Genomic DNA, 25,482 nt, shown 5'->3' on the forward strand with positions numbered 1-25,482 from the left:
AGATGCCAAGAGGTGTTAAGCTAGATTTTACTAACAGTGGTTTCGCATCTCATTAGATGATCATGGTGAAGGAGATTCAAAAAGATCTTGATCGGGACCCACTGAATGGGGATACATATAAGGTCTGCTTGGGACCCCCAAAATCAATGGCACCAGAGGAGGTGGGTGCTGGGAAACACAGCTTCACGTACAAAAAGCCTCAGTGAGTCAAGAGTGTGATAAGGCCACCAGGGCAGCTAATAGGATCTTAGATGACAGTAATAGTACTGCAGGATCTAGAAGTCCGGTGATGCTACTTAGCCTGCTTGGCCCAGCCAGAATGGAAGCTCACAACCTGGAACAAAGGGACTAGGAAATCCCAGCACATGTGGCGGCATGAGAGACCTGAGGATATGATGATAGGAGGGCGTCATTTGGAAAGAACCGGTCTCCTTGACTTTGAGAGGTAGAACCCAAACTTGTAGGTGGACTTTTGTTGGCTTCCTACAAAGAGGGGAGAGACCTCCTGAGTAGAGATCTCCCTCTCACTTGCAGCGATGTTGAAGAACACCTCCAGGCATCTGAAAGATAACTCTCACGTCCATTCCCACTCTGGAATTCTATCAATTAGATGAGGGTTCTTCCAGTTTAAAAAAACTTATATAATATCTCCACACTTGCATATAGAAACAAAGGGTTGGACAGAAATATGACCAAAAAAATGACTTCCTCTTTCTAACATCTCATATCATTTCTATAACCTCCAGGACACATCCCTTCCATTTCTGTAATGAAGCCACAAGTGGTGATAATGTGTGAAACTCGTTACGTGGCATTTTCACGTCTCTGCCCCAGACCCAGTTACCATGCTGGCTCACCAGCTTTCCTGCACTCACCTCCCAGCTGGTATTTCCACACACACTGTCACCTTCCACCAACCTGTACACCGAAAAGCGGCCAGAGTGACCTTTTAAAAACAAGATTAGATCTCGCCATTCCTCTACTCAGAAACCTGCGCTGACTTTCCAGTAAATCCTCAGTCTTTCAGTGGTGTCCATACTCTGTACGTGGGCCTGTAGCTCTCCCTTCAGTCGGCAAGCCTGCTCTTTCTCTTCGTCTGCACTGCAGCCACCCTGCCTCCTCTGTTTCCTTGAGAGCCCTGGACCACCTGCCTCCTGGCCTTTGCACAAGTTGTTTCTGCTGCCTGGAAGGCTCCCTTCGCCTCCCCCCAACCCCCGCCAGTCCATTTACCTCCTGCCCACCCTTCAGATTTCAGATCAAAACTGATGTAGATTCAGCTCCATGTTACACAGTCTTGGTGCACCCTTCCAGCACCTGTCACCCTTTCTAGCTGTGAAGATTTCACCATTGTCTCTCTCCCCCGTTAGGCTATAAGTTCTTGGACAGAGGGCATGTCTGTTTTGCTTGACCGTTTTTCTCCAACGCCTGGCCCAGTACCCAGCACTTAGTAAACCCTGGTTAAATACTTATCATCTCAGTAAATGAATGAAAGATATAAAATGTAACCACCTATTCATCAAACTGTGGGCTGAAAAAGCTCTTCCCATGTTGGCATCTTAGGAACTGATTCAGTTAGATATGTTAACTGGGTTTACCTTGTAAAGTTAAAAAAAAAAAAGATGTTTGTATATCCACATGCATATAACAAAGGTGGGTATCTATTATTATACCGTATGAACTTAATTAAAAAAACTTGCCCTGAGAAAATTTACACTGGCAGGAAAATAGTCATGCTGGTTACAGTGTGACCATCTCATTCCATCTCTACCACTAATAAACCATCCGTCGTGGAATGAGTCAGAATTGCCTGTTGAAAGTGAATAAAATCTGATTCATGTTCATACATATATTAAGGACAGAAACAAAGAAAGAGGCTTTGAAAGTCGGGAGAGTTGGGGAGATGGTACCGTTCATTGCTTTGTCGCAGTGAGCTAAGTAAGTGCCCTTGGCCAGGGAGCACATCAGCGTATGTTCTGCCTTTGTTCATCCTCGGGGTATTGTTTGCACTGCACACAGGGCTGCTCCCTGGGAGACCTGGCCCTAGAGACCGGCCCAGGACAGCCCCTTAGGTGGCATCTCACCCCTCATGCAACCCTCCTCCGCGCTTGGACGGGTCTGATGTGGCATCCTGTCCTTCTTGCAAACTCCAGTAGCACCGGGAGCAGAAACCAGGACTGAAGGAGGAACTACTTCGAGCAGCACCCTTATTTGAAAGGCTGGACCAGCCAGTTCATTCACCACATCCACCAGAGAGTGCTGACAGGCTGCGGTTTTCCTTTCTCCCTTTCTCCTTCCCCGTCCCGTGGGTTTTTCCAATGCCCACTTCATTTCTTTCCGTTCCTTACAATGCCTCTAAGTTTTCTCCTCTCCACCCAAGTATTTCCCCCTTGTCTGCATTCCTCTTTCATCCCTTGGTTCATCTCTTCCCTCCCCTCCCCCTCCCTCAGCTTGGCCATCATCCAGAGAAGTCGCTCTAGAGGTGCACCTTCTTGATCCTTGGACCTTTCTCAGCTTGTTCAGCCCCTGCTCTGAGGTGCAGGGATGACAGAGCAGGGCTGCTGCCAGACAGAGAAGAAGGTAAACTTAGCAGCCTGTTAGCGCTGCTGCCCTGAGAGCTTCTGTAATCCTGAATACGGTTAGGACTCTAGGGCTTCCTTAGAATCAGTAGTGAAAACAGCTGTAGGTCAAAAGAAAAGCTCGGGTACAAAAAATAATAACAGGAAAAATAAATGAACTCTGAAATCACCGAGTTCAAAGAATTGCCTTTACTTTTTCACTAAGATGCACAAAAAGCCCCACTCTTTTGTTTCCTGATGATCGGGAAAGCCAGGAAGCTCTGACACGCTTCCCTCTTTGTCTCTCTGAAAGGACATCTTTAGAGGAGATCTTTGAACTTCCTTTGAGGAACTGTCTTGAGGAACTATTGGCCCTTATCTAATGTGATTCATAAAGGGAGAGGTCCGGACGTGACCGTGCTGCTCTTGGGCAGCGTACCCACATCTGTGTTGGACAATCTGAGATCGTTCCTGGTGGAGAGGCTGCCGGGTGCAGCCCACAGTCTCCAGGGCTCCTGGGGATTCTGATTCAGGAGCTGACGAGAGCTGGGTCTTTGAGTGGGTGATGGGTAGGTGAGATTTTGCATTTAGAGTTGATGCCGGAATGATGAAAGCTTTAGGGGATGTCGGGTGAATGTCTTTTGCACATGGGAAGGACATGAATTTGGGGGCCAGAGAGTGGACTGTTATGGGTTGAACTGTGCTCCCCACCCGCAAAAAATTTTGTGGGCATCCTAACCCTCAGTACCTCAGAACGTGACCTGATTTGGGAATAAAGTCTTTACAGAAGCAGTCAAGTTAAAAGGAGGTCATCAGAGGGAGCTCTCATCCAATGTGACTGGTACCCTCATAGGAAGGGAAAATTTGGACACAGAGATCCCCCCAGGACAGTCTGTTATCAGGTGGTCAACGCATGAACCACTTCAAGCAACCCGAAGGCAGTGGAAAACGGGTAGATTTTGAAGTCAGAAAGTCCCAGATCCAAATTCTGCTGCTTCCTTTGCCCTGTGACCTTGGGCACTCAGTATGGATAAAGGAGACACTTGGCCCTCTCTCAGGGTTACCGTGAGGATGAAACGGGGCTGTGTGTAAACCAGGCAGCGTGGGGCGATGGGGTGGGTGGGCGGGGAGGGGTACTGGGTAAGTGGGAGCTCTAATTGTAACTGGGCTTCCTGTGTTGGAGTGACCTTCACCTGAAGATGCTCTTTTCACCTTTGGGGCCCCTACTTCTCACCACTCATGGACTTTTAAAGCTGGAAGGGCACGTGGAGGCTCTCTGTCCCCCCTCCCCCTGAATATTACAGATGAGGCACCTGAGGCCCAGAGAAACAAGTAACTGCAGCTGGCCTTGCTTGCTGTCCCCTGGGGCCTCCGGGAGCCAGGCCGGGTGTCCTTCCAGCAGCTGAGTGGCATTAGCTCACCATGGGTTTCACTCAGGCCTTTTGAGGACCTCCCCAGAAGATGCTCATGTGAATTAAACATCATTCTCATTGCCATCGTGAGACCCCCTTTGATCAATTACCAGCTAATTTGGGGTGACCTCTGCCTTCTTTAGAGTCACCAATCCAGGAGAATGGAGGCAGCTTTGGGACAGTAGAGCAACAGCCAGCATCAGGAGGAAGGTCCCCACCCACCCCTGGCTGAGCTGCCGGCCTTGCCACCTCTGAGCTCGCACGATCCCCCTTTCTGTTTCGGCTTCTTCGTGCCCCATCTGATATCAGAGCCTTGCCTAGAGGCCCAGCCTGCTGTTACCTGGGGCCTGTAAAAATAAACATTTTAAAGCTTCTGAGTAAACTATTTGATTTCATACTAATAATGTTGTAAACACGTGGCTCCAAGAGCTCTCAGAAGTACTTTAGGACGACTGCTTCTAGACTAGTCTCCAATAACCAGGATCAGCCCTCCTCCAAATAACCTACACAACACGGGCCTGGGAGAACAAAGGTGTTTCTGCGTGAACTACAGCGAGGGCCGGGGGAAGGCCCGGGATCAGGTAGAACAGGTGGAGAGACAGCGTGGGCCTGGGTCTGTGAGCGGATTTGGCAGTAACACGTGAGGAAGAACTTCATCCCCAGCCTGGGCTACGTCAGAGGCTGATACAGTCACAACCATGTGAATGAAAATAATAAAAGACCTGAACGTGCCTCTAAGACTGGTCCTAAACCTCTCCTGATCGCCTAAGCCTTTCCTCATTGCCCTCTCACTTTGCTGTTGTGCTTCAGAAAACAACAAAAAAAACCCTCTAAATTCTCTGTGCCCTTCCCATCTTAAATTCCATCTATTCTCAGAGGTTTCAGACCAAAGCAAGAGACTTTGGGCCTCCAAACACTTGTGGTCCTGTTCACCCCATCACCCTCTGAGGCACAGATTCTCAGGGGGAGTCGTTCCCAAACCTGACCTGACCAGAATAATGATGATCAGCTGGGTGTGGGAACCAGCCACGTGGACCCCCTCCTGTTACAGAGGAAGAGCCAGAGGCCGGGAACACTTAACATGAGTCATCCAAGGTCATACCGCTAGACTCATTCAAGGTCAGGCCACTAGGTCTCAGCGCCCAAGCCTTCTCCTCCCAGGCCCTGTGTGCCTTCCCTTTAACTGTCCTGTTTGCATTCTCACTGCTGCTTTTGGGGGTAATTCTGCCTTTCCCAGCTATCTCCTCCATTTTCTTCCTCTTCATCTTTTTCCTTCCTCGCGTACTAATGTCTCTGTACGAAACAGGCCTAACTTGTCATAGACTTGGTGGGCAATAGCTGCACAGGATTCCTATTAAGGAAAAACTGGAAAACCGAATGCAGGTGTCCAGCTGGATCTATTTGAAGTATGCTCATGTGTCCCGTTCTTTTTCATCTCTAGGCCTTCGCCTATGCTGTTCCCTCTGCCTAGAATGCTTTTCCCTCCCTGACTTCTCCTGGCTAGCTTCAACTCATTTTTCTGGACTCGTGTCATCTCCTCTATAGACTCCTCTCTACCCTCTCTTCACTCCCCGCCAGACACCCCAGGCTAGGCTTGTGTTCTTCCTGTGTTTCCATATCATTCTGCATTTCTACTGTCTTAACACCAAATGCTCTGTATGATAATTGCCTTCTCCTTTCCTTGGGCAGCAGGAGTTCTGTAAACTCAGGGTGGAGTTAGCAACACAACTTGTTCTTATTTTCTTTACATTGACTTAAATCCAGGTCTGAGTCTGTCATCTACTGGGCTGGCAGGAAATTCCATTTCAGTCCAAACTGGGGCCTGGCCCCTTCCTTAGGGTCATATAGGAACCTAAGAGGATGATGTGGTGCTTGGAAAAAGAGGGGCCTTGAATTTTTAGTGCATCCGGGTGGGCTTGATGTCCTTGTTGTCCAAGTCTGAGAAGACTCTTGAGGTCCAGGAGCCCTCTGTTTCTCTTGCAGACCCAAATTGCGGGTTTGTTTCTCTGTGGGGCTGGGAACACTGGGACCCAGGGGTTAGCACCCTCTGTGCATTCCCTGATGTGGTCTTGCCACCTCTGGGCTCTGCTAAGGACCACGGCACAGTCCCCACTCGTGGAGCTGCAGTGTCTGTCCCCTGCTCCATGGGGGGACACTGGCAAAAACTCTCTCCTTTTGCCCCCGCTCCTCTAGGCCACCTCCTTTAATCTCTCCAGTGACTTGTAGCCTGTCATAAAACAAAGAGATGTTCCCTTCACACTGCTTCTCCTTTGGGCATTGTCAACACCTGCGGGGAGAGAAATGTGAGAAGTCTGGACACATTCTCGGATGGGAAACATCTGGGGAGAACAAACAAATGATCTCCATAAGTGGACCTGTTTTGTTGGTTTGGATCCCCCAAGGCATTCCCAGGACCTAGTGCCTGGGCCACACTATGTACTTAATGAAGATTTGGGAGAAAAATGAAAGCTGAATCTTGATTGGCCCAAGGCTGGCCACTTAAGGCTTTGCAGGTCGTGTGGTGACTGCACAAAATACCGAGGATCCCATTCAGACAGATGTGGTTGTCGAGCAAGATAGTTTTCTGGCAGATGTTTCGTAAAGTGTCTTGGAAAGGGGGAGCTTTTTTTTCTAATTTTCTTGCTCAAAGTTATAATCAGATCGTTGCCGACCTGGGTCCTTGGACTCTTTAATCAATAGAAATTGATAAGAGACCAGACGAGAAACTCAGGCAATGCTTTATTGGGACTCGTGCTGCAGCATGAGAGGTAAAAACAAGAAACAGGTGCCCTTGCTTGCTGTCCTAGGGGGGGCGCGGTGAGCTGGGGTGAGGGTGGGAGCGGATTGGTGGGTCAGGCCTGAGGTGTGGCTTAGGTGGCCTGCCCACCCCCTTGGTGGTGCTGTGTGCAGGGATCACGTGCAGTACCCTGCTTGTGCTCCCGGCACCTCAGAAATGGCAGTTGGTTTGTGCCCTTTTTGTATTCTTTTCTGTATGTTGTTCATGATTTGCCCAACGGCACTTGCATGCAGTTATTTTTAGTCTTTTATAGTTTCTTTGTACTCTGTTGCTTGAGGAGATGTTTGTCCAGGTGCAAGCGCTCCAGTAAAGGGTCCCAGGTCCCAGCCTGTCTCAAAATCCAATCTGCAAAAGAGTCATTAATATCACGTTCACCTAATTTGTAGTTGTTTGTACCTCTGAGTATTTGTAGATATTTATAAGTAAACTGTTCCAAAATATTTGTTTAATGTAGTTTATTGGTCATCATCACTTTCTTGATGCAGCCTGAACTCATTCTTTCTTATTTTGTCTCCACTAATGACTGAAAGTAAGCTTTTCTCCAAACTGATTGGGGTAGCTTGTGTCTATATGAAGACAGTTATCAAAGGACACACTGTGCTTCTAAGTTAAAGAAAATGCTCTCTATTTGTTCTCTTTACAGATCATTTGACAAAGGAGCCAGTGGAAGACACAGACCCTAGCACTATATCCCTTAATATGGTAGGTTACAACTTTTACATTAATGGTGATGACTCCTGTTTTTCCTTTTTCCCCTTTTGTTATTTCTTTATATTTTTTATTACTTAGTACTTACATGAAATTTGAAACCCTAAAATAAGGTTTTCCAAGATAAATTTCTTTTTCATGATATTTCTCTGTGACATAATAAACTTGGGGTTTCTCCAGGTTAAAAATGGTGTTAGACTCTGTTTTCATTTTGCACATATCAGAAGTGGTCTTCTTAGGTTACGTGAGGTCTTTATCTGCTTGTCTACTTTTAATACTATTTTTAATTACCAATTCTTCAGAAATCAAAATATCTAACTTGAGATCGAAAGAAAAAATAGGACAACCTTCAAGTTAAAGGCGGCCTGCTCATGTGTCAGATGGGCATACACTGTTGATTTACCTCTGTTACCACTTTTTTTTTCTTTTAATTTTTAAAATTTATTTTTGGCTGTGTTGGGTCTTTGTTGTTTCACGTGGGCTTTCTCTAGTTGCGGTAAGCAGGGTCTACTCTTTGTTGCGGCGCACAGACTTCTCACTGTGGTGGCTTCTCTTGTTGCGGAGCACGGGCTCTAGGCATGCAGGCTTCAGTAGTTGTGGCTCGCGGGCCCTAGAGCGCAGGCTCAGTAGTTGTGGCGCACGGGCTTAGTTTCTTCGCGGCACGTGGGATCTTCCCGGACCAGGGCTAGAACCCGTGTCTCTTGCATTGGCAGGCGGATTCTTAACCACTGCGCCGCCAGGGAAGTCCCTCTTCTGGCTTCTGATGGTCGTTGTTGGTGTCCCCTGGCTTGTAGCTGCTTCGCTCCATTCTCTTCCTTTGGTGGCACGTGGCCGTCTTCTCCCCGTGTGTCTGTGTCTTGTTATCTCTTCTCCTCTTACAAGGACGTCTGTCCTACTGGATTAAGGGCCTACCCTACACCAGTATAACCTCATCTTAAGTAATTCTATCTACAATGACCCTATTTCCAATGAGGTCACAGTCTGAGGTACTAGGGGTTAGGACTTCGAGGTATTTTTGGAGGGGACACATTTCAACTATAACATTCCTTCCAGGATTAAATACATGGTCCTTGACATGGCAGATGAGGTCCTCCATGACCATGTCTCAACATCCCCCTGATGAGCCAGTTGTGTGTAGCTATTTGCTGCTCCACAAATGCCCCACGCCCTCCCCCCGTCCTGGGATACCCATAGTGCTGGCCCCTCCCTGCTTCCTCACATAATGAACTCCTATGCAACCCGCCACTCAGCCCAGGTGTTCCTTATCTGGGAAGGCTTCTCAGCCTTGGGGCCTTCGGGTGCTGCCTTATCCATAGTCCCTACTTTTTTCTTTCTTTTTTTTTGCGGTACGCGGGGCCTCTCACTGCTGTGGCCTCTCCCGTTGCGGAGCACAGGCTCCGGACGCGCAGACTCAGCAGCCATGGCTCACGGGCCCAGTCGCTCCGCGGCATGTGGGATCTTCCCGGATCGGGGCACGAACCCACGTCCCCTGCATCGGCAGGCGGACTCTCAACCACTGCACCACCAGGGAAGCCCCATGGTCCCTACTTTTTATCGCATTGTGTGGGAATTATTTGCTTGCCTGACTTCCTGCGAGGCTGTGCTGACCGTCTTCCCATATGCAGAGTGGGGCATGAAGCAGGCAGCAGTGTTAAATGAGCCAAGCTTCCCGAGATCCTAGAATGGCAGCCTTCCTAAATCCCTTTGCCTCCTTTGCAGGGTCTTCCATGGAAACTGGCTCCATTATTTCGTGTCCAACCCTGTCTTCCTTTTCCACCTCCAGCATGCATCCGTCCTACAGGCTGGCCCGTCTTCCAACCACCTGGCCTTGCTCCTCCGTGCCCACCATCTGCAATCACCATGCTCCTTTCTCGCGGTCCTCTGAGTCCTGGGCATTCTCTAGGCCCATGTCAACTGTCAGTCTCTCCAGGAAACCTGCACTTGTTCGTTCATGTAGTCTGAACAGAGTCAAAATCTGGGGATGCACAGATCATGGTCCCTTCTCTTGAAACACTCACAGTCTGTCTGAGGAAATAGACAAATACTTTGAAAAGAGCCCGAGAAGCACTATGGTACAGATGTGTTTTCCATGCTCTGGGGAGCAGAGTATGGATAAGGATTTAGTCTGGGGGAAAAGTATTTGATTTTTAAGTTCCCTGTGATTGATTGATTGATTGATTTCTTTTTTCACTCAGGATTGTGGTTTATTACAGCAAAAGTATTCAGATTAAAGTCAGCCAAAGGAAGAGGGGCATAGGACAGGGCCCAGGAAAGTTGCACACGTGGAGCTTTCAGCTACCCTCTGTCAGTGACGTTGTGTGGACAGTGTTTACTTGTCTCAGGAACGATGTGTGATGATACACACAGAGTATTGACAACCAGGGAAGCTCACCCCACGCTTGGGGTCCAGAGTGTTATTGGGGCTCAGTCATGTAGACACGCTTGACCACCAGTGTGTCTGACCTTAGACTCCAGCCCCTTCACAGGTTGAACTGATACCGTAAAGATGATTGATTGATTTCTTTTGTGGAAAGGGGTTGGAGGCTTCTAGAAGGTTCTGAAACTTTACTGCCTAGCTCCAAAAACTCCAAGGAAAGGCGTTTAAAACAGAATCCCTGGTTCCACATTTGTTTCTTTTCCTCCTCTGTCCAAGGAAGATAGTGATGAGACTTACAGGAGAGTTGGGAGGTACAGCTTTTTTTTTTTTAGGCTGGAGGACTATAGACCCAAAGGCCCAGATGCAGATGATGGTGGGAACTGAGCCGGGGTCAGAGGACAGGCTAGGGAGATTGGGTGCATCCCCACTCCTCTCATGGAAGTCTTTAGAAAATGACTACATTGTATAATCTGCAGTAGAAGCTTCCAGAAGCTTAGATACCTGCATATTTGTCGGTACCAACAAAGAAATATGTGATTATAAGAGCATTTGCTATTTTGAATTCCCTGTAACAGTACTGCCCTCAACTAAACCATTGGGGAATTGTGCATAATTGTGCATAATGGGTAACTAATTTGTAGATCTTCGTGCAATTAATGGGATAGTTACCTTTTGACTCCTGTCCTAGTCAGCCCGTGACAGAGCTCTCCAATTGTGAGTACTGCCCAGAACACATGCTTATTGGCCCAAATGAATGTCACAGAAATGGTGAGAAGAGATGGATCTGTCCCCATAATTCACTAACAGAAATGTCCCTCAATTTTGAGCTGCAGGAAATAGAAGAGCACTGCAGAAAAGAGAGGAAGTGTGGTTTAGTGGTCAGAGCTGAAGGCTTCTTCTGTTTCATGTTCCAACATTAACTTCTCATCCACCTTGGTTTCATTTGTATAAAATTGAGAATGAAAGCAAGCAATGGGTCAGGCATATTGATAAATCCAAGGCTAAAAACTTGCAAGGATTTAAATTAAAATCATGACTTTCCCAAGACAAAGCTTTCTCTTTACTTTGATCTTATAATTGACTACGATGTTTAAAAATAACACTCCTCTTTTGTTGGTCTCTACAGTCAGACAAATATCCCATTCAAGACACGGGACTCCCTAAAGGTATGTACAGTTAAAGTAGCAATTTAAACTTGTGATTACTTTCATATCTTGAACAAAGCACTAGTCACAGTAATTTTTCATTTTTTAAAATTGTAAAACAGAAACCTACTGATAATTTAGGGCATGATTTGACCTTCTCTGGTATGAATTTTCTTATTAAAATGTAGAAATTATTTTATAGCAAATTAGACATCAAATTCCTATGGTGTTTTTTAACATGCATAAAATGAAGAAAGCCAAGACTGTGGGTTGCAAGTGTCAGAAATGTAGCTCAAATTAGTTTAAAATGGGGGGCGGGACCTGGTGGCTTAGAGTCTTTGGGTGCTGCTAAATCCAAGCATTTAAACGATGTCTCAGGCTCAGCCCCCCACTCCCCCCACAATGGCTCTGTCTTCTGTGTTGGCTCCATACTCGAGCAGGCTTTCCCCACTTGGTGGGAAAGATAGTCTCTGACACCTCCGGCTTTACTTGGTGCAGCTAAAGATGCCGGGGCAAGAGGGAGCCTTTCCCCCAGCACACGTGGCACAATTTTAGGGGCAAATCGTGAAAGGAGCAGTTTGGTCATGTGGCCATCCCTGTATCAGCTGCTGTCGTCGGAGGATGGAGGGGTGACCAGGTCTGAGCCTTGAGGTTGGAGGGTGGGGGGCGGAGGGCACGAAGTCAGTTGTACTCAAACCACAGGAAAGAGGGTTCTGTTAGCAGACAAGGGGCAAGGGATGCTGTCAGACCCCAAAGCAAAAAGAGCTTGCTTTTATGATCCACAGGCGAATGTCTCAGGCGTGGTGCAGACCATAAAGGCCTGAGCCTTTCCTAATTTCCCCTGGGGCAGCCTCCAAGGCTGTATCCAGTAGGGAGGCTGAGCTGCCGCTTATCGCACTAGAGCGTTTACCTTGTGCTCTGCTGACCAGCCAGAGAGGAGGGGTGGGGAGCATCAGATCTGAGCAGCTTCAGAGATGGCAGGGACACCCCGGCTTCCTGGAGAGGAAGGACTTCCCAGCACAGCCTGCTGTGGGGTTCCCCAGCAGCCCTTGTGGTGATGGGTATCACAGGGTCACTGGGTTGCAGGGTTGGGAGCTCCCTGGCAGGGCCCACCTGTGGTTAAGTCTGTAGTTCTGCCAAGTCCCCCTCCCTCATTCTCTACTCACCACACTCTTCTTCCTGCTCTCTGAAATGGCATCATTAGAGTTTCATTCCTTTTGCCCCCTGTGCACGTCCCAGGAATGGCAGTGGTGTAGGGAAAAGAGGCTGAAGGCCAGGTTTGAGCCCAGATCCTGGCTGTACTAGGGGAGGCTTCTCCCAAGCACACTTTGCCCTTTCCCCTCTCCATGAATGACTTCTCAGTGTCCTGAATTCCCCAAGCTGTGATTGCCTAGTTCAGCAAGAAAGTGGAAGGTGCAAGCCAGGCCACCAGGACGAATCGGAGGCAGTCTTGGGCCGTGTTCCTTGGATTTTTAGGGTGCAGTGAAGAATTACCTGGGGAGCTAGTTTAAAATGCAGATTCTGGGCTTTGCTACTCCAAAATCATGATGTGGTGGATCTGGGGTCAGGCCCAGAAACCTGTGTTTTTAATGCAAACCTGAGGGGGTGGGACACAGACCTCCCTTTGAGAGCCTTCCTAAGAAGCTTCAAGAATGTGGCGTGGGGGCTTCCCTGGTGGCGCAGTGGTTGAGAATCTGCCTGCCAACGCAGGGGACACGGGTTCGAGCCCTGGTCTGGGAAGATCCCACATGACGCGGAGCAGCTGGGCCCGTGAGCCACAGCTACTGAGCCTGCGCGTCTGGAGCCTGTGCTCCACAACAAGAGAGGTTGCGACAGTGAGAGGCCCGCGCACCGCAGTGAAGAGTGGCTCCCGCTCGCCGCAACTAGATAAGAATAAGACCCAACAAAGCCAAAAAAATAAATAAATAAATAAATTTATATAAAAAAAAGGATGTGGTGTGCCACATGTAGGAGACATGTAAGAGACACCGAGCTGCAGCCAGACCGCCAGCTCTGAGAGGACTCAGCAGTTGACCTCATGGCTCAGGGTCCCAGTGTCCAGTCTGCAGTGCAGAGAGGACAGTATTACACCGACCTCCCAGGGTGCTTGTGAGAATTCAACGAAACGAGACTGGAACAGCACCTGACTCCCAACAAGCATCTGACAGGTGTGGAGGGAAATCTGGCAAAAGAATCGTGAGCCATCAGGGTAGAGGACTGTTGAAAGCTTTTGTAGTGGAGAGGTAAGAGTGGAACCACCGTTTTAGGTAGACTGGGCCGCAGCAACTATTTGAAGACCTTTTCTATCACTCTTGAACATGATTTTCTGTTTTAAGAGAAGAAGATTGTTGCTTAGCAGCCTGATAATACAGTAACTGTACCGTTGGGTTTCTCCTAGAATTTGAGTTTTACAAAACCTTAATTAAAATTAATTAAAATGGTGGGGGGGAGGGGAAGTGTTATTAAGCACATAATTTCTTATCTCCAAGAAATACATCGTCTTCTATGTAATATCCAACATTTGCATTTAATAAGAATTTAATGTCTGCAGTAATTTTTTCAAACATACCATAATGGAGCCAGTATTATCGTTAAATGCTTATGGTAATTTTCTCACTGAAGTTGTTTTTAGGGAAACAAAGCCCATATATAATTAGTGAAGAGACTAATTTACAGCTTAAAAGTAAATGTAGGCTTCCCTGGTGGCACAGTGGTTAAGAATCCACCTGCCAGTGCAGGGGACACGGGTTGGAGCCCTAGTCCAGGAAGATCCCATATGCTGCGGAGCAACTAAGCCCGTGCGCCACAACTACTGAGCCTGCACTCTAGAGCCCGCGAACCACAACTACTGAGCCTGCGCTCTAGAGCCCATGCTCCGCAACAAGAGAAGCCACCGCAATGAGAAGCCCGTGCACTGCAACGGAGAGTAGCCCCCGCTCGCCGCAACTAGAGAAAGCCCGCACGCAGCAACGAAGACCCATCGCAGCCCAAAATAAAAATAGATAAATAAATTTATTTTTTAAAAAAGTAAATGTAATCTAATTATATTAAGAACAATTCAGACTCTGACACTTACGTGAATTCTAGGGGGGCTACTGTATTTAATAGAGGAGTCATTTGTAATTAGCTTGAACCATTTCCATATGATTTTAAAAGTCCTCAAAATGTATTTTCTTAAGAAAATGAGCATGTTTCACAAAGTCTTCATTATAATTCTAGTATACTCCTGCTTTTCCCCTGGACAGTACACCATAGTCCCTTAACACGGTCCACACTAGAGTGGCTCTCGATAATGTGCTTTTACCCATAAATCAACTGTGGGACTCCAGTGTGATTTCAACGATCAGCACGTTTTCGAGGTGAAACGTGTTATTATACCTGTTTTCTTGTCGGGAACAAATGTGTAGCTTCTGCCTCCCCTGAGTTTAGAGATTCGGGAGGTTCATTCTGTCAGCTTCTGTTATGACAGGTGCTCTGTGAGGATCTGTAGGCACCAAACTCAGGGCTAATTTAAGATTGGGGTTTGTCTTATATCACAGAATTCCTGTATCTCGTAGAAACTGCCGGCTTGAGGGTTCTGAAGGGAATATGACTCTTCATATTTTGAGAGAAAAATGTCTTTGGAAAAAGAATTCTGATTTTTGAGGCACTATTCCTAGTGAGGGGAAATTGCACATAACTACATCATAAAGCCATCAAGATTTTACCATCTTCATCTTCTCTGGCATTACTGCCCTTCCATTGTTCAAAAAATTTAAATAGCGGATGTAAAGTTAAAGAGAGGTAGACTGATTTTATTGTTAATTATTTTGAGAAATTTGAACTTAAGCATGGATGATATGTGGAATAATTCGTTAACTAAATGTAGAAGTAGTAGTTCCGTTTGAAAAAGGAGAAAATAAACAAGTACTCAGGAGATCACCAAAATAATTCCTAAGTAAAAATGTCTGCCCGAAAACTAGCAGGCCAATGTGTTGTATTTTAGACGGTTTCTCATCTTGCCAGTTGACCGACAGTATCTTGCTGATAGATTTCCTTGTTGTAACATGAAACTAAAAGCCCCTCCTACCCGCACGATTTACCGTGACCTGGTCCCGCTCATTCCACAAGTTCACTGCCTTCCACCCAGCCATGACGGAGAGTCCTGACAGTCTCCTGTTTTAGCAAACCAACCCCTCCCCCAGTTATGACACACATACAAAGATGGCCATTCTTTTTTTTTTTTTTGCGGTATGCGGGCCTCTCACTGTTGTGGCCTCTCCCGTTGCGGAGCACAGGCTCTGGACGCGCAGGCTCAGCGGCCATGGCTCACGGGCCCAGCCGCTCCACAGCATGTGGGATCTTCCCGGACCGGGGCACGAACCCGTGTCCCCTGCATCAGCAGGCGGATTCTCAACCACTGTGCCACCAGGGAAGCCCCGAAGGTGTTTTCTTTTATGGAGGGTAGCGGGGAGGGAGAGGGGTGCAACCACAGGAGTGCTTGGGGGACCATGTAAGAAAAGTTGCTTTTTAATTTCAGGCTAACATTGCGTTGGGAAATAAAAAGTCCCACTTGTCCAATAATGCTGGGTTAACAATTATGACACTGGCCATTGTGAGAATTAGTATGACTGAAGTCACATGTCTGTGACTTTTTGCTGTGAAAAATCAGTGTGCATCCGAATTCTGTGGGGTGCTTGTTAGGTGTCAGATTTCTGGGGTCCCTGAGATTCCAATTCAGAAGGTCTGGAGTGGAGCCCAGCAATCTGCATTGTTAACAGGCAGCCCAGGTGATTCTGGTGCAAGAGAGCTGGGACTATCTTGAGAAACAGAAGGCTAGGTAAGCTCTCTACTGCTCCAGCTTAAAAAGATACCATATGGAATCTTAATAAGAGACCGTGCTTTTAGTTTAAATTTTGCAGATAATAATGTTCAGGAAAAAATGGCCTTTAGTCAGAATTGTGTAGGCAGCAATAAATATAGCCCCTTATATGAATAAATCTATCAGCCCAGCCTATATAGGTCAATGAATGTTAAGGAATGTAAAAATAAATAGATGAATTAATCTGTCACTCAGTCCTAACTTTTGAACCTTGAATTAAATGATTCTCTATTAAGGGCTTTATTAACTCTAAAATTTTACATGCCACTAAACATTTCTTTCATAACATAATATATTACTGGCGATTTTCAAGGTTAGAGTGGGATGTTGAATTCTGTGGTTAAAGATTAAAATCTGATGGAACAAAATCAGTTTTTAATGCATTTGTACAGTCTTCACCACAAGTTGGGGAACTGTGAAGTTAACACATATGTAAGACAACCTAAGGATGGAATTTCCTTCCTACCAGTTAATTCCGAAAGGTGTTAGACATTTCACATGCCTATCATGTTCCTTTGACTTTCACTGGCAATCCCCACTTTAACCATAGAACTGAAATGGTTTCGGTTTGACTTTTAGGAGGGTGAGCTATCAAGACAAGTATAATCCCACTCTGCTCTCTGAGAGATTTAGTAAACTGTCAAACAGTGAACACCATGGAATCTGATGTAAGGTTATCAGAGGGGAACGTGTTTGGACTACCTCCTGTTCACCCTGTTGGTGAGGGAGGGATCCTGCCCTGGGGTTATGGGGATGGCCACACACAGGACACCTGACACTGGGCAGATGAGATTGACAGTAGCTTGTGAGTCACGGATATTCACCGCCTGGGGAGGGAGAACGCTGCACCCCATGCAGGGTCTCATGGGGGTTGCACTTGGGAACAGAGTGAACAACCAGGGGCTGTGGGTGACAAGCACTGTCCTGTCAAGAGGGTGTGTGACCCCTGGTTCCCAGGGAAGGATATGATGACTTGTCTGAATAATTCAGTGGTCTGGCAGGGAACTGAAACCCACTGCTCAGGGATAAGCAGGGACTGTGCCTGGTCCCCTTGAAAAGGAGCGTTGTTTAGCTGGCGGTCTTATCCACAGGAGCAGAGCGGGGAGGGGAACTTGCAGCTGGGCCATTCAGCGTCCTCCTGGTTTTACCAGATGTAAACAGCACATAATATTGAGTCTTAATTTTAGGCCTTACAACCACGGAGTATGTGCTTTCTTTATCAAGCTTGCATCTTTTTTTTTTTTAATCCCTAGCAGAGGAGTGTGATCCAATTAGTTTGAACTGCCCAACAAATTCTGATGTGCAACACCAGGTAAGAATAATTTCAGTTATATTTTTACCCTTAGGTACATGCTAATCTAACTAGAATTTATTTAGGAATTGTTTTCTAGAGCTTTAAAAATAAAGAAAGAACAGGATTTTTAGATAATAAGTTTGGAAATGATCTTTAAGCATCCCAGTAATGTAGCACATCTATACAACTTCTGTTACTTTGAGTAACTGAGGTAGCTTTAATCCATTTTTTGGAAATAAATACTTATCCAGATGCCAAAAACCATCAGTGTTACTGAGTTAGAGAGTTGCTTTCTTTCGTGTGTAGTTGGTATGCTGTGGATAGGAACTTTTTAAAGAAGCCTCAACAAAACTGGGTAGTTTAAAAACATTTTTGTAATGTTTTATAAAACTTTTACTTTGTTCAGATATCAGATGTCAAATTTTAACATATTATTTTAATTGTCCTTTTCCAAAATACATCTATTGTTTTCTGATTATAAAAGACTGTTATTTTTAACTTCAGATACAACAAAAATGTACCAAAAGGTTGAGAATCGCTTGTCACATTCCATTGTTCACCTTTTGAGGTACATCCTTCCAGAAGCTTCCTGGGGTCACCGTGTGCTTCAGTTACTACTTGTACTTTCCAGCCTATCTCTGTTTACTCACGCAAAGCTCATTAGCAAAACTGCACAATACCTCACATCTGTTAAACTATAGTTAGAACACTAAATGTCTCAAAAAGGATGTCTTGCCTGAAGATAGACTGGTTGGGTCCTGCTCTCTTTATAATATTGATACCAAGTTAATTTTTAGCAAGACAAATTTGAAGCTTTGTTTAGTCTTCCTTTTAAAACATCAGTCAGTAATCATTAATAGTGATATTCTTGGATAATCAAATCACTTTTTTAGTAAAGCAGAGTTATACAATAGTTGATAAAACAAGCAATTTTAATCATAAACACGATTCTCTTGAAAATCGTCAGTGGTGCTACTTTTTTTTTTTTTTTTTTTTTTTTTTTGGTGGTACGCGGGCCTCTCACTGTTGTGGCCTCTCCCATTGCGGAGCACAGGCTCCGGACGCGCAGGCTCAGCGGCCATGGCTCACGGGCCCAGCTGCTCTGCGGTGTGTGGGATCTTCCTGGACCGGGGCCCGAACCCGTGTCCCCTGCATTGGCAGGCGGACTCTCAACCACTGCGCCACCAGGGAAGCCGGTGGTGCTACTTTTAACTTTGATTTGGGGGTCTTCAGTCGCCCACTGAGAATATTATTTTCTTATTTATTAATCCTGATACTCAGCATTTTTCTTGGAATTACAATCTAATGATTGACTTTGATATTGACTGAATTTGAGCTATTTTAGTGAACCTAAAGTATAAATTTTTCCTTTCTTGAAATCCTTAATTTGTTTAATGAAGTTTTGCTCCCCACATTTTTTGCAACAAAATACAGACTCCTTTGAAGATACAAAAATGTTACGTTGTTTGTTTAGTTTTAGTGATTTTCCAAAATCATTTAAGATTAGGTACAGAATATGCATTAGGACACTGTTCAGTATTTTTTCTGATTTCAGTGTTATAGTTCTGGCTTTATCAAGTAGACTGTCTTTAAAGATGGGAAAAGATTTATCAGCTAAAGAAAGCGGGAAAAACCTATTTGAGATTTTTATTTAAGTTCTGTTTTAAAACAGGGTGTCTTACATTCTTATAAAAAGTAGCACTGTACCTACCTACTGCAGTTGGTTATTTCTTTGCATAATCTATAGGATTTGTTCTAACTGCTAGATATCCAGAAAGAGTCTTTGAAACCAACTTGGCAGTTAGAACAAAGAAAACTCACTAGGGGAGAAACGTTTAAAAAAAAACAAAAACAAAAACATCCCCACGCTTCATTTTCTATAGCTCAGACATTAAAAGCAAGTTGAAAATACATTCTTTAGTATATTACCATTTGCCGTTTCATTGATTTTTATAATTTAAAAACTAAAATCCACTTCACTGAAGACTTAATTTTAGCCACCTTTTTTGAATGATGCCACGGAAAAACATTGTGGTGTCCTGGCATCAAAATGGAAATCTGACATGTCATATAGTTTCATAAAGGACCCTTTACTTTTAGTAATTTAAAATCAATACCCCATCTGTTAGAGCTATCCTACTTCTACAGTTTGTTACAGCTGGTACTTGTCGAGCCTATGTTCTGAGACCGGGTATTCTTGGACATGAAATATACCAGGGGGAGTGGGGGGAGGCAGACCCCAGGCAGAGCTTCCAGACCTGGAGAAGCAGTGTACACAGCATTAGATTCTAAATGTGGATATGGTTCAGCTGTTTAAAAGTTTTTCATGGTTCTTTTTGTAAAAAATATTTATTTATGTATGTATTTGGTTGTGCTGGGTCTTAGTTGTGGCAGATGGGCTCCTTAGTTGTGGCAGATGGGCTCCTTAGTTGTGGCATGCGAATTCCTAGTTGCAGCATGCATGCGGGATCCAGCTCCCTAACCAGGGATTGAACCGGGCCCCCTGCATTGGGAGCGAAGAGGCTCTTTCACCCTCACGGTTCTTTATGTTATAGAAAATGTTTCCCAGAACCTTTGTCAAACAATAAAATTTTAACTACTTTAACTACAGGCACACATGTATGGCAAATTATAGTAAAGCAAAATTTGTTCCAGTTTGTAGCCAAGGATCCATGCCAAGAGGAAACTGAGGTAGTAAGAAAAACAGTAAATATTAGGATGCTAAGTTGGAGTTAGAAGTTATGAAAAAAATGACATTTTCTTCTATTTATACTGTTTTTTTGGTTTTACCAAACTGTAATTTTTTTTTTTAAGGTTTAAAAACCACATTAAGTTATTGGTATGATATGGTATTATTAGTGTGATACTAATTTATGGTGTTGGTAATAAGGGAAACTGGTGTAGGGTGTACAGGAATGCTCTATACTATCTTCTCAAATTTTCTGTAAATCTAAAACTATTTTGAAGTATATATGTATTTTAAAAACCACACTAAATGGAATTTAGAATCTAGAAAAACAAAAAATATTCATCCAAAATCGCACCACTCTAATACTCTATTTTTGTCATTTTGATGTATTCACTTATACAGTTTTTTCATAAGGATAATTATAAAACTGCAGACAATTTTATATCTTGCTTTTGTTATATAATACTATCTCACAAACATTTCATCCAGTTTGCTGCATGGCCTTACCATCCGTCTGAATGGCTGCATGATACTGTCACCTCTGATATTTATTGATAACAAAAATAGATTCAAGGATGTGTGTCTGAGGGCAGGGTGAGAGCACTCCTGGTAGAAGGAATGCTGTAAGCAAAGGCTCTGAGAAGAGTCAGGGACAAATACTTTGCCTGGAGCTGAAGTATTGGGAGATTGTAGGCAGTGAGGCTGGAAGATCTGTTGGATCTGGGGTCCCAGAGCCTTGAATGCCAGAGAGAGGCAGATGGAAGGTATTGGTGGTTTTAAGGGATGGTCCTATGACTGTATCTGGGACCCTGGGAGACTGGAGAGAAGATGAGACCAGGTCTTAGGCCTGTGATTGGGAGAGGGATGCTACTAACAATATCAATAGAGAATTCAGGAGGACGATAAGATTTGTGTGTTTTTAGGATTGAGAGTTGTTTGTGGGCTGTGGAAAAAGGAGATAATGGTCTGTAGAGTTTGGGGTATGTGAGATGTGTGATAGGAAGGGCTGCATTGGGGGTTGGTTTAGGATTCCTGCATCAGGAGGTTACACTTGAAGCCCAAGGGGAGGATGGGACTGTCGATGAGAGAGTCCTTGTGCAAAAGCAGAGAGGAGAGCCCAGGATGGAGCCTTGAAGAACAATCTGGAGGCCAGAGGAAGAAAAGGAGCTCAGAGGCAGACAGAGGAGTGGCCAGAGAAGAACACTGTCAGTGTCGAGGCATCTGTACTTTCCTTTGCAGCACTTTCCCAGTTTACAGTCACATGTTTGCTGATGGCTTCATTGTCTCTCCCCACGAGGGCAGGGACTGCTGTGTTTTTTGGCTTGTAAGTGTATCCTCCATCCCTAGCACATAGTAAAGTCTCAATAAATACATGTTGAGTAAAGAGAGAAAAAGGCCAGGATTGGGCATTGCTTCACGTGCCAAGGAAAAGGCCGTCAGCATCATCCTGTGGTCAAGGGCGAGGATTTGTCCTTTCAGACGTTACTGGGACCTTTCAGGAAGGAACTCGATCATAGGGACAAAAACATAATTGCAAAAGGCTGAAGGAGTGAGTGGGTGATAAGAAAGTTTATGTAGTTCTGTCAAATTCATTAAGGTAGCAGGGAAAAAATAATAAACTTTTATTTGAAGGTGTTGGAAGATACAGGAAAAGCTTCTTTTTTTAAGGTTGGGAAACAACAGATTTTAAAGGATAAGTTATCACCAGGAGTGGAGAGATTAAAAATTAAGAGGGAGAAGAAAGAGAAGTGGAATAATTAATGGGATTTGTTTTCCCTGTGGAAGGTAGAGAGGATTAATTTTCTTAGCAACTGTTTATTGATAACATCCTTAGCAATATCTTGTGGAGAAGACACAGCACATTGATTTCCCTCAAGGAATTTGTAATCTGGAAGGTGAGATATATGTGCCCCTATGTTAGATAAATAAAGTTATCAAAGGTACAGAGAGATGAGTTAGCATTTTAAAAGTAAGAACCTCAGCTCTTTTTCAGAGGCAAGACTAGAAGAAGGGGAAAGATGGAAACTTCTTTTTTAGATGTAAAGGCAAGAAGTTGAATTAGTTGATGTCAAATTTGAATTGTGCCTTGAATGATGACATTTGGATGGGGCAGGAAGGGAAGAAATCCATCGAAGTGGGATTGACTATACACACTACCATATTTAAAATAGCTAATCAACAAGGACCTGCTGTACAGTGCAGGGAACTCTGCTCAGTATTCTGTAATAACCTAAATGGGAAAAGAGTTTGAAAAAGAATAGGTACATACATATGTATAACTGAATCACTTTGCTGTACACCTGAAACTAACACAAAACTGTTCATCAACTATACTCCAATATAAAATAAAATTTTAAATAAATAAAAAGAAATCCAGCCAAGATATTAGGGGACTAAAGAGTTTGTTCTGTTCATACAGCAGGGAGGCCATAGGCCTTCGTGAACTAGGTGGTGATATGACAGTGCTTGATAAATTGGAAATAGATTGCAGGTGGATAGATGATGACCCATCCATCCATCCATCCATCCATCCATCCATCCATCCATCCAGCATTTGAGTCCAAGAATGTCTCACCACTACTCTCCTAGGTGCTGGGGGGACAGTGATACACACTTGGAGCTTTCAGTGAAATTGGGCGTTTTTAAATCTCCGGCCAGGAAAGCTGAGTCGGAATGTTTAAGCCAAGAGACTGTCCCTTAGGTTCTCAGAGAGTCTCAGCACAGAAGCAGAGGGAAAAGACAGAAGACATTTACTGAGGTCATTCAACAGGTAAGCAAGCTTCTTTGATCAGAGAAAGGCTTGTTTCTCCCACCCCAGCATAGCTGTCCCCCAACAGTCAGCGTTTTCTCTAACTGCCACCGAGGGAGGTGCTGCTCTAGAGGAGTCTTGAGGGCCACGTTGGAAGCACGGGCTTCATCTTCCAGGCCCTGGGAAATGATGGGATAAAAAGAGAGTCTTAGAAAGGTTATCCTTGTAGTGGCTCGTCAAGGGGATGGGTAGGAAGAAAGACTGAGGCCGGGAGACCCCAAGTGCCTGTTATAGGAAGCTCATCCCAGGGGCCCCAGTGCAGCTGTGGAAGGAAGAATGGGGATATCGGCTCGGTGCTCTGTGACCGCCTGGAGGGGTGGGATAGGGAGGGTGGGAGGGAGGGAGACGCAAGAGGGAAGAGATGTGGGAACATATGTATATGTATAACTGATTCACTTTGTTATAAAGCAGAAACTAACACACCATTGTAAAGCAATTATACCCCAATAAAGATGTTAAAAAAAAAAAAAAGAATGAAGAGCGGGGATTGTAATTCCAAGGGGTTAGTGTTCACTCTGCTGTAACGAAGCACCACGCAGAGGGTGCCGTAAGCAACAGAAATGCATTGTTTCACAGCGTGGAGCCTGTGAGTCTGAAATCAAGGTGTGGGCAGGGTTGGTTCCTCCCGGGGGCCGTGAGGAAAAGATCTGTGCCATGTTACTCTCCTGGGTGTGTAGATGGCCGTCTGCTCCCTGTGTCTCTTCACATCATCCCTCTGCGTGTGCCTGTCTCTGTGCAAATTTCCCCTTTTTCTAAGGACACCAGTCACATTGGTTTAGCGCCCACTCTCGTGGCCTCATTTAACTCGATCACCTTTGTAAAGAGCCTCTCTCCAAATACAGTCTCACTCTGAGGTACTGGGGGTTTGGACTCCAGTGTGCGTCTTTGGAGGGACACCATTCAACCCCTAAAAATGCTTGGAAAAAAAAGAAAAAGAAGAACCAAGACATAACACATTTTGAGGGAGAGATGTCAGGGATTCAGTGTCTGACAGGACTTGGAACGAAGAGAAGGGAGGGTTGGAGATCTGCTTCAGAGAGTTCCAGCTGGTGACCAGGTGCATAGTGGGGCCACTGTCGAAAAATAAGAAAATAGCTTATCTGGGCAGTGGGGAAAAAGTGAGTTCATCTTTTTTTAAGCTCTTAAATGAACTCCATACAGTAGTTAAATCTCTCATCCAAGTTCAAAGCCTTTCTCTTCACCTCCAACTCAGGCCTGATCTGAAATGTGGAGGCCCGAAAGAGGGGCAGGTGACCTTGGTTCTCCTCCCCTTCCCCAGCAGGTGGGAATTCAACACTGCAATTACCTGATACAGGCAAAGCATTCCCAGCTGAATGTTCACAGCTGCCCCCAACAGCTAGCCCCAGCTCCTTCTCTCCCAGGCCTACCTCCTGCACCTCTTACCTTGGACAGGGTCCTTTCAAGATGGCGATGGCTCTGGTCCACTCGGCAGTGGCAAGCTCACCCCACTGTCCGACCGTCAGGAGAGCTCCAGCTGGCTGCTCTCTCCTCATACACACAGGGTAGTGTCTCCCAGTGGCAGAGGGTTTGGCACTGTGGGTATCTACACATCAACAAGCATCAGGCTAAGGAGTGACAGGCCGTCTCCCCTTCTGGCATGCACCCCCAACAAGTGGTGACCTTGAGGCCCCCTTCACTTGGCTTGGGGGGTGGAGCTGAGAGCTGCCCCTTCCTCCTTATGGGCAGAGGAAGGAAAGCAGCCCCCGCTCTCACTTCTTCCACTGAGTCCTTCAGAGAAATCTCTTCCTCTTCTATAAGCTGAGGGTGGGGCTCATACCACTATTCTTGGCCCTTCTCAGCTGGTCCTTTGGGGTTTACCTGGGACCTCTCCGTGGGGTGTATGCATACCATTGTCCTGAGCTTGGGGCCCCAGTTAAAACTCTTAAGACAGTGGGAAAACATCCCATCCCCTATCCTGTTATATTCTATGTCATAGAGTTACTTGAGTTTCCCAGTTATGGGACTTTGAGATTGTTTCAACTGTTTTACTGTCCTCAGTACTGCTATGGTGGATGTCCAAGTGTCCGTCCCCACCGTATAAGGCTATATATTTCCTTAGACTACATCTCCATTTCCAGGCTAGACCTAATAGGCCACACTGACCGTTTGTTCTTCCACTAAGCAAGCTGTAAGGACTCAAAGTCAATTCCTAGTCATAAATACGACCAAATTTTAAAAAACGTGTTGTCTTATCTATCGAAAGCCTATCAACAGCTAATTGATGTCTTCGAAATTAAACAAGCCTTTTAAAGTTCCACATTATATTACCCAGAGTAAATGGCGGGCAGGGGACATACATCCAGTTTTAAACCACAGAAACTCCAAGCATGCTGGTCCGTTGATAGTATTATACAAAGTATAATAGGATAGCCAAGACAGAAAAGTGGCTTTAACAACTGATGCTAAAGTAGCGGCCCAAGAGATTAATTTTGTATCTTATTTATTCACCAAAGAAACAGAAGTCTTTTATTTCCAAGGACACATATTTTGTATCTCAGGCGGGTCTCTCCCCTGTAGCCTTTGCCCTTCACATACCCTCTGGGCTCTCACCTTCCTCCCAGCTCTCCCGCACACCCTCTGTTCTGACAGAGGCCGGAGCCCTGTCTATATTCTACCTTATCTCCTGAGCTTGGTGCCTCCTGGTACTAAATCACCGGGGAGGCTTGGCATTGCTAATCCTGACCATTTAGAAAGTGGGTTTGGGTCCAGATGCTCAAATTGACAGCTTGGCATCTTTAGAACTGAAGGGGACCATAGAAATCATGTTGTTTCACAGAGGGGACCTGAACCAGTGGTTGAGAGGCTGAGTTGGGA

At 45.3% G+C, this 25,482-nt stretch overlaps 1 protein-coding gene across 3 annotated transcripts in view; it reads left to right on the top strand.

The window, feature by feature from the left end:
- EDARADD (EDAR associated via death domain) overlaps positions 1-25,482 on the top strand; it is a 62,869-nt gene that overhangs the window by 1,482 nt on the left and 35,905 nt on the right. For 2 of the 3 annotated variants that reach the window (XR_014297868.1, XM_082673482.1), the window contains exons 2-4: positions 7,408-7,466; positions 10,976-11,015; positions 17,109-17,167. Coding sequence is in view for 2 of the 3 variants with exons in the window: in XM_082673482.1 (XP_082529608.1) it covers positions 7,408-7,466; positions 10,976-11,015; positions 17,109-17,167 (158 nt within the window). In the remaining variant the exon portion in view is untranslated. The remainder of the gene's footprint in view (positions 1-7,407; positions 7,467-10,975; positions 11,016-17,108; positions 17,168-25,482) is intronic. The other variant, XM_082673483.1, reaches the window with a different exon arrangement.

This window comes from Grampus griseus (assembly GCF_964374135.1).
Source record: "Grampus griseus genome assembly, chromosome: 16".
Lineage (NCBI taxonomy): Eukaryota > Metazoa > Chordata > Mammalia > Artiodactyla > Delphinidae > Grampus > Grampus griseus.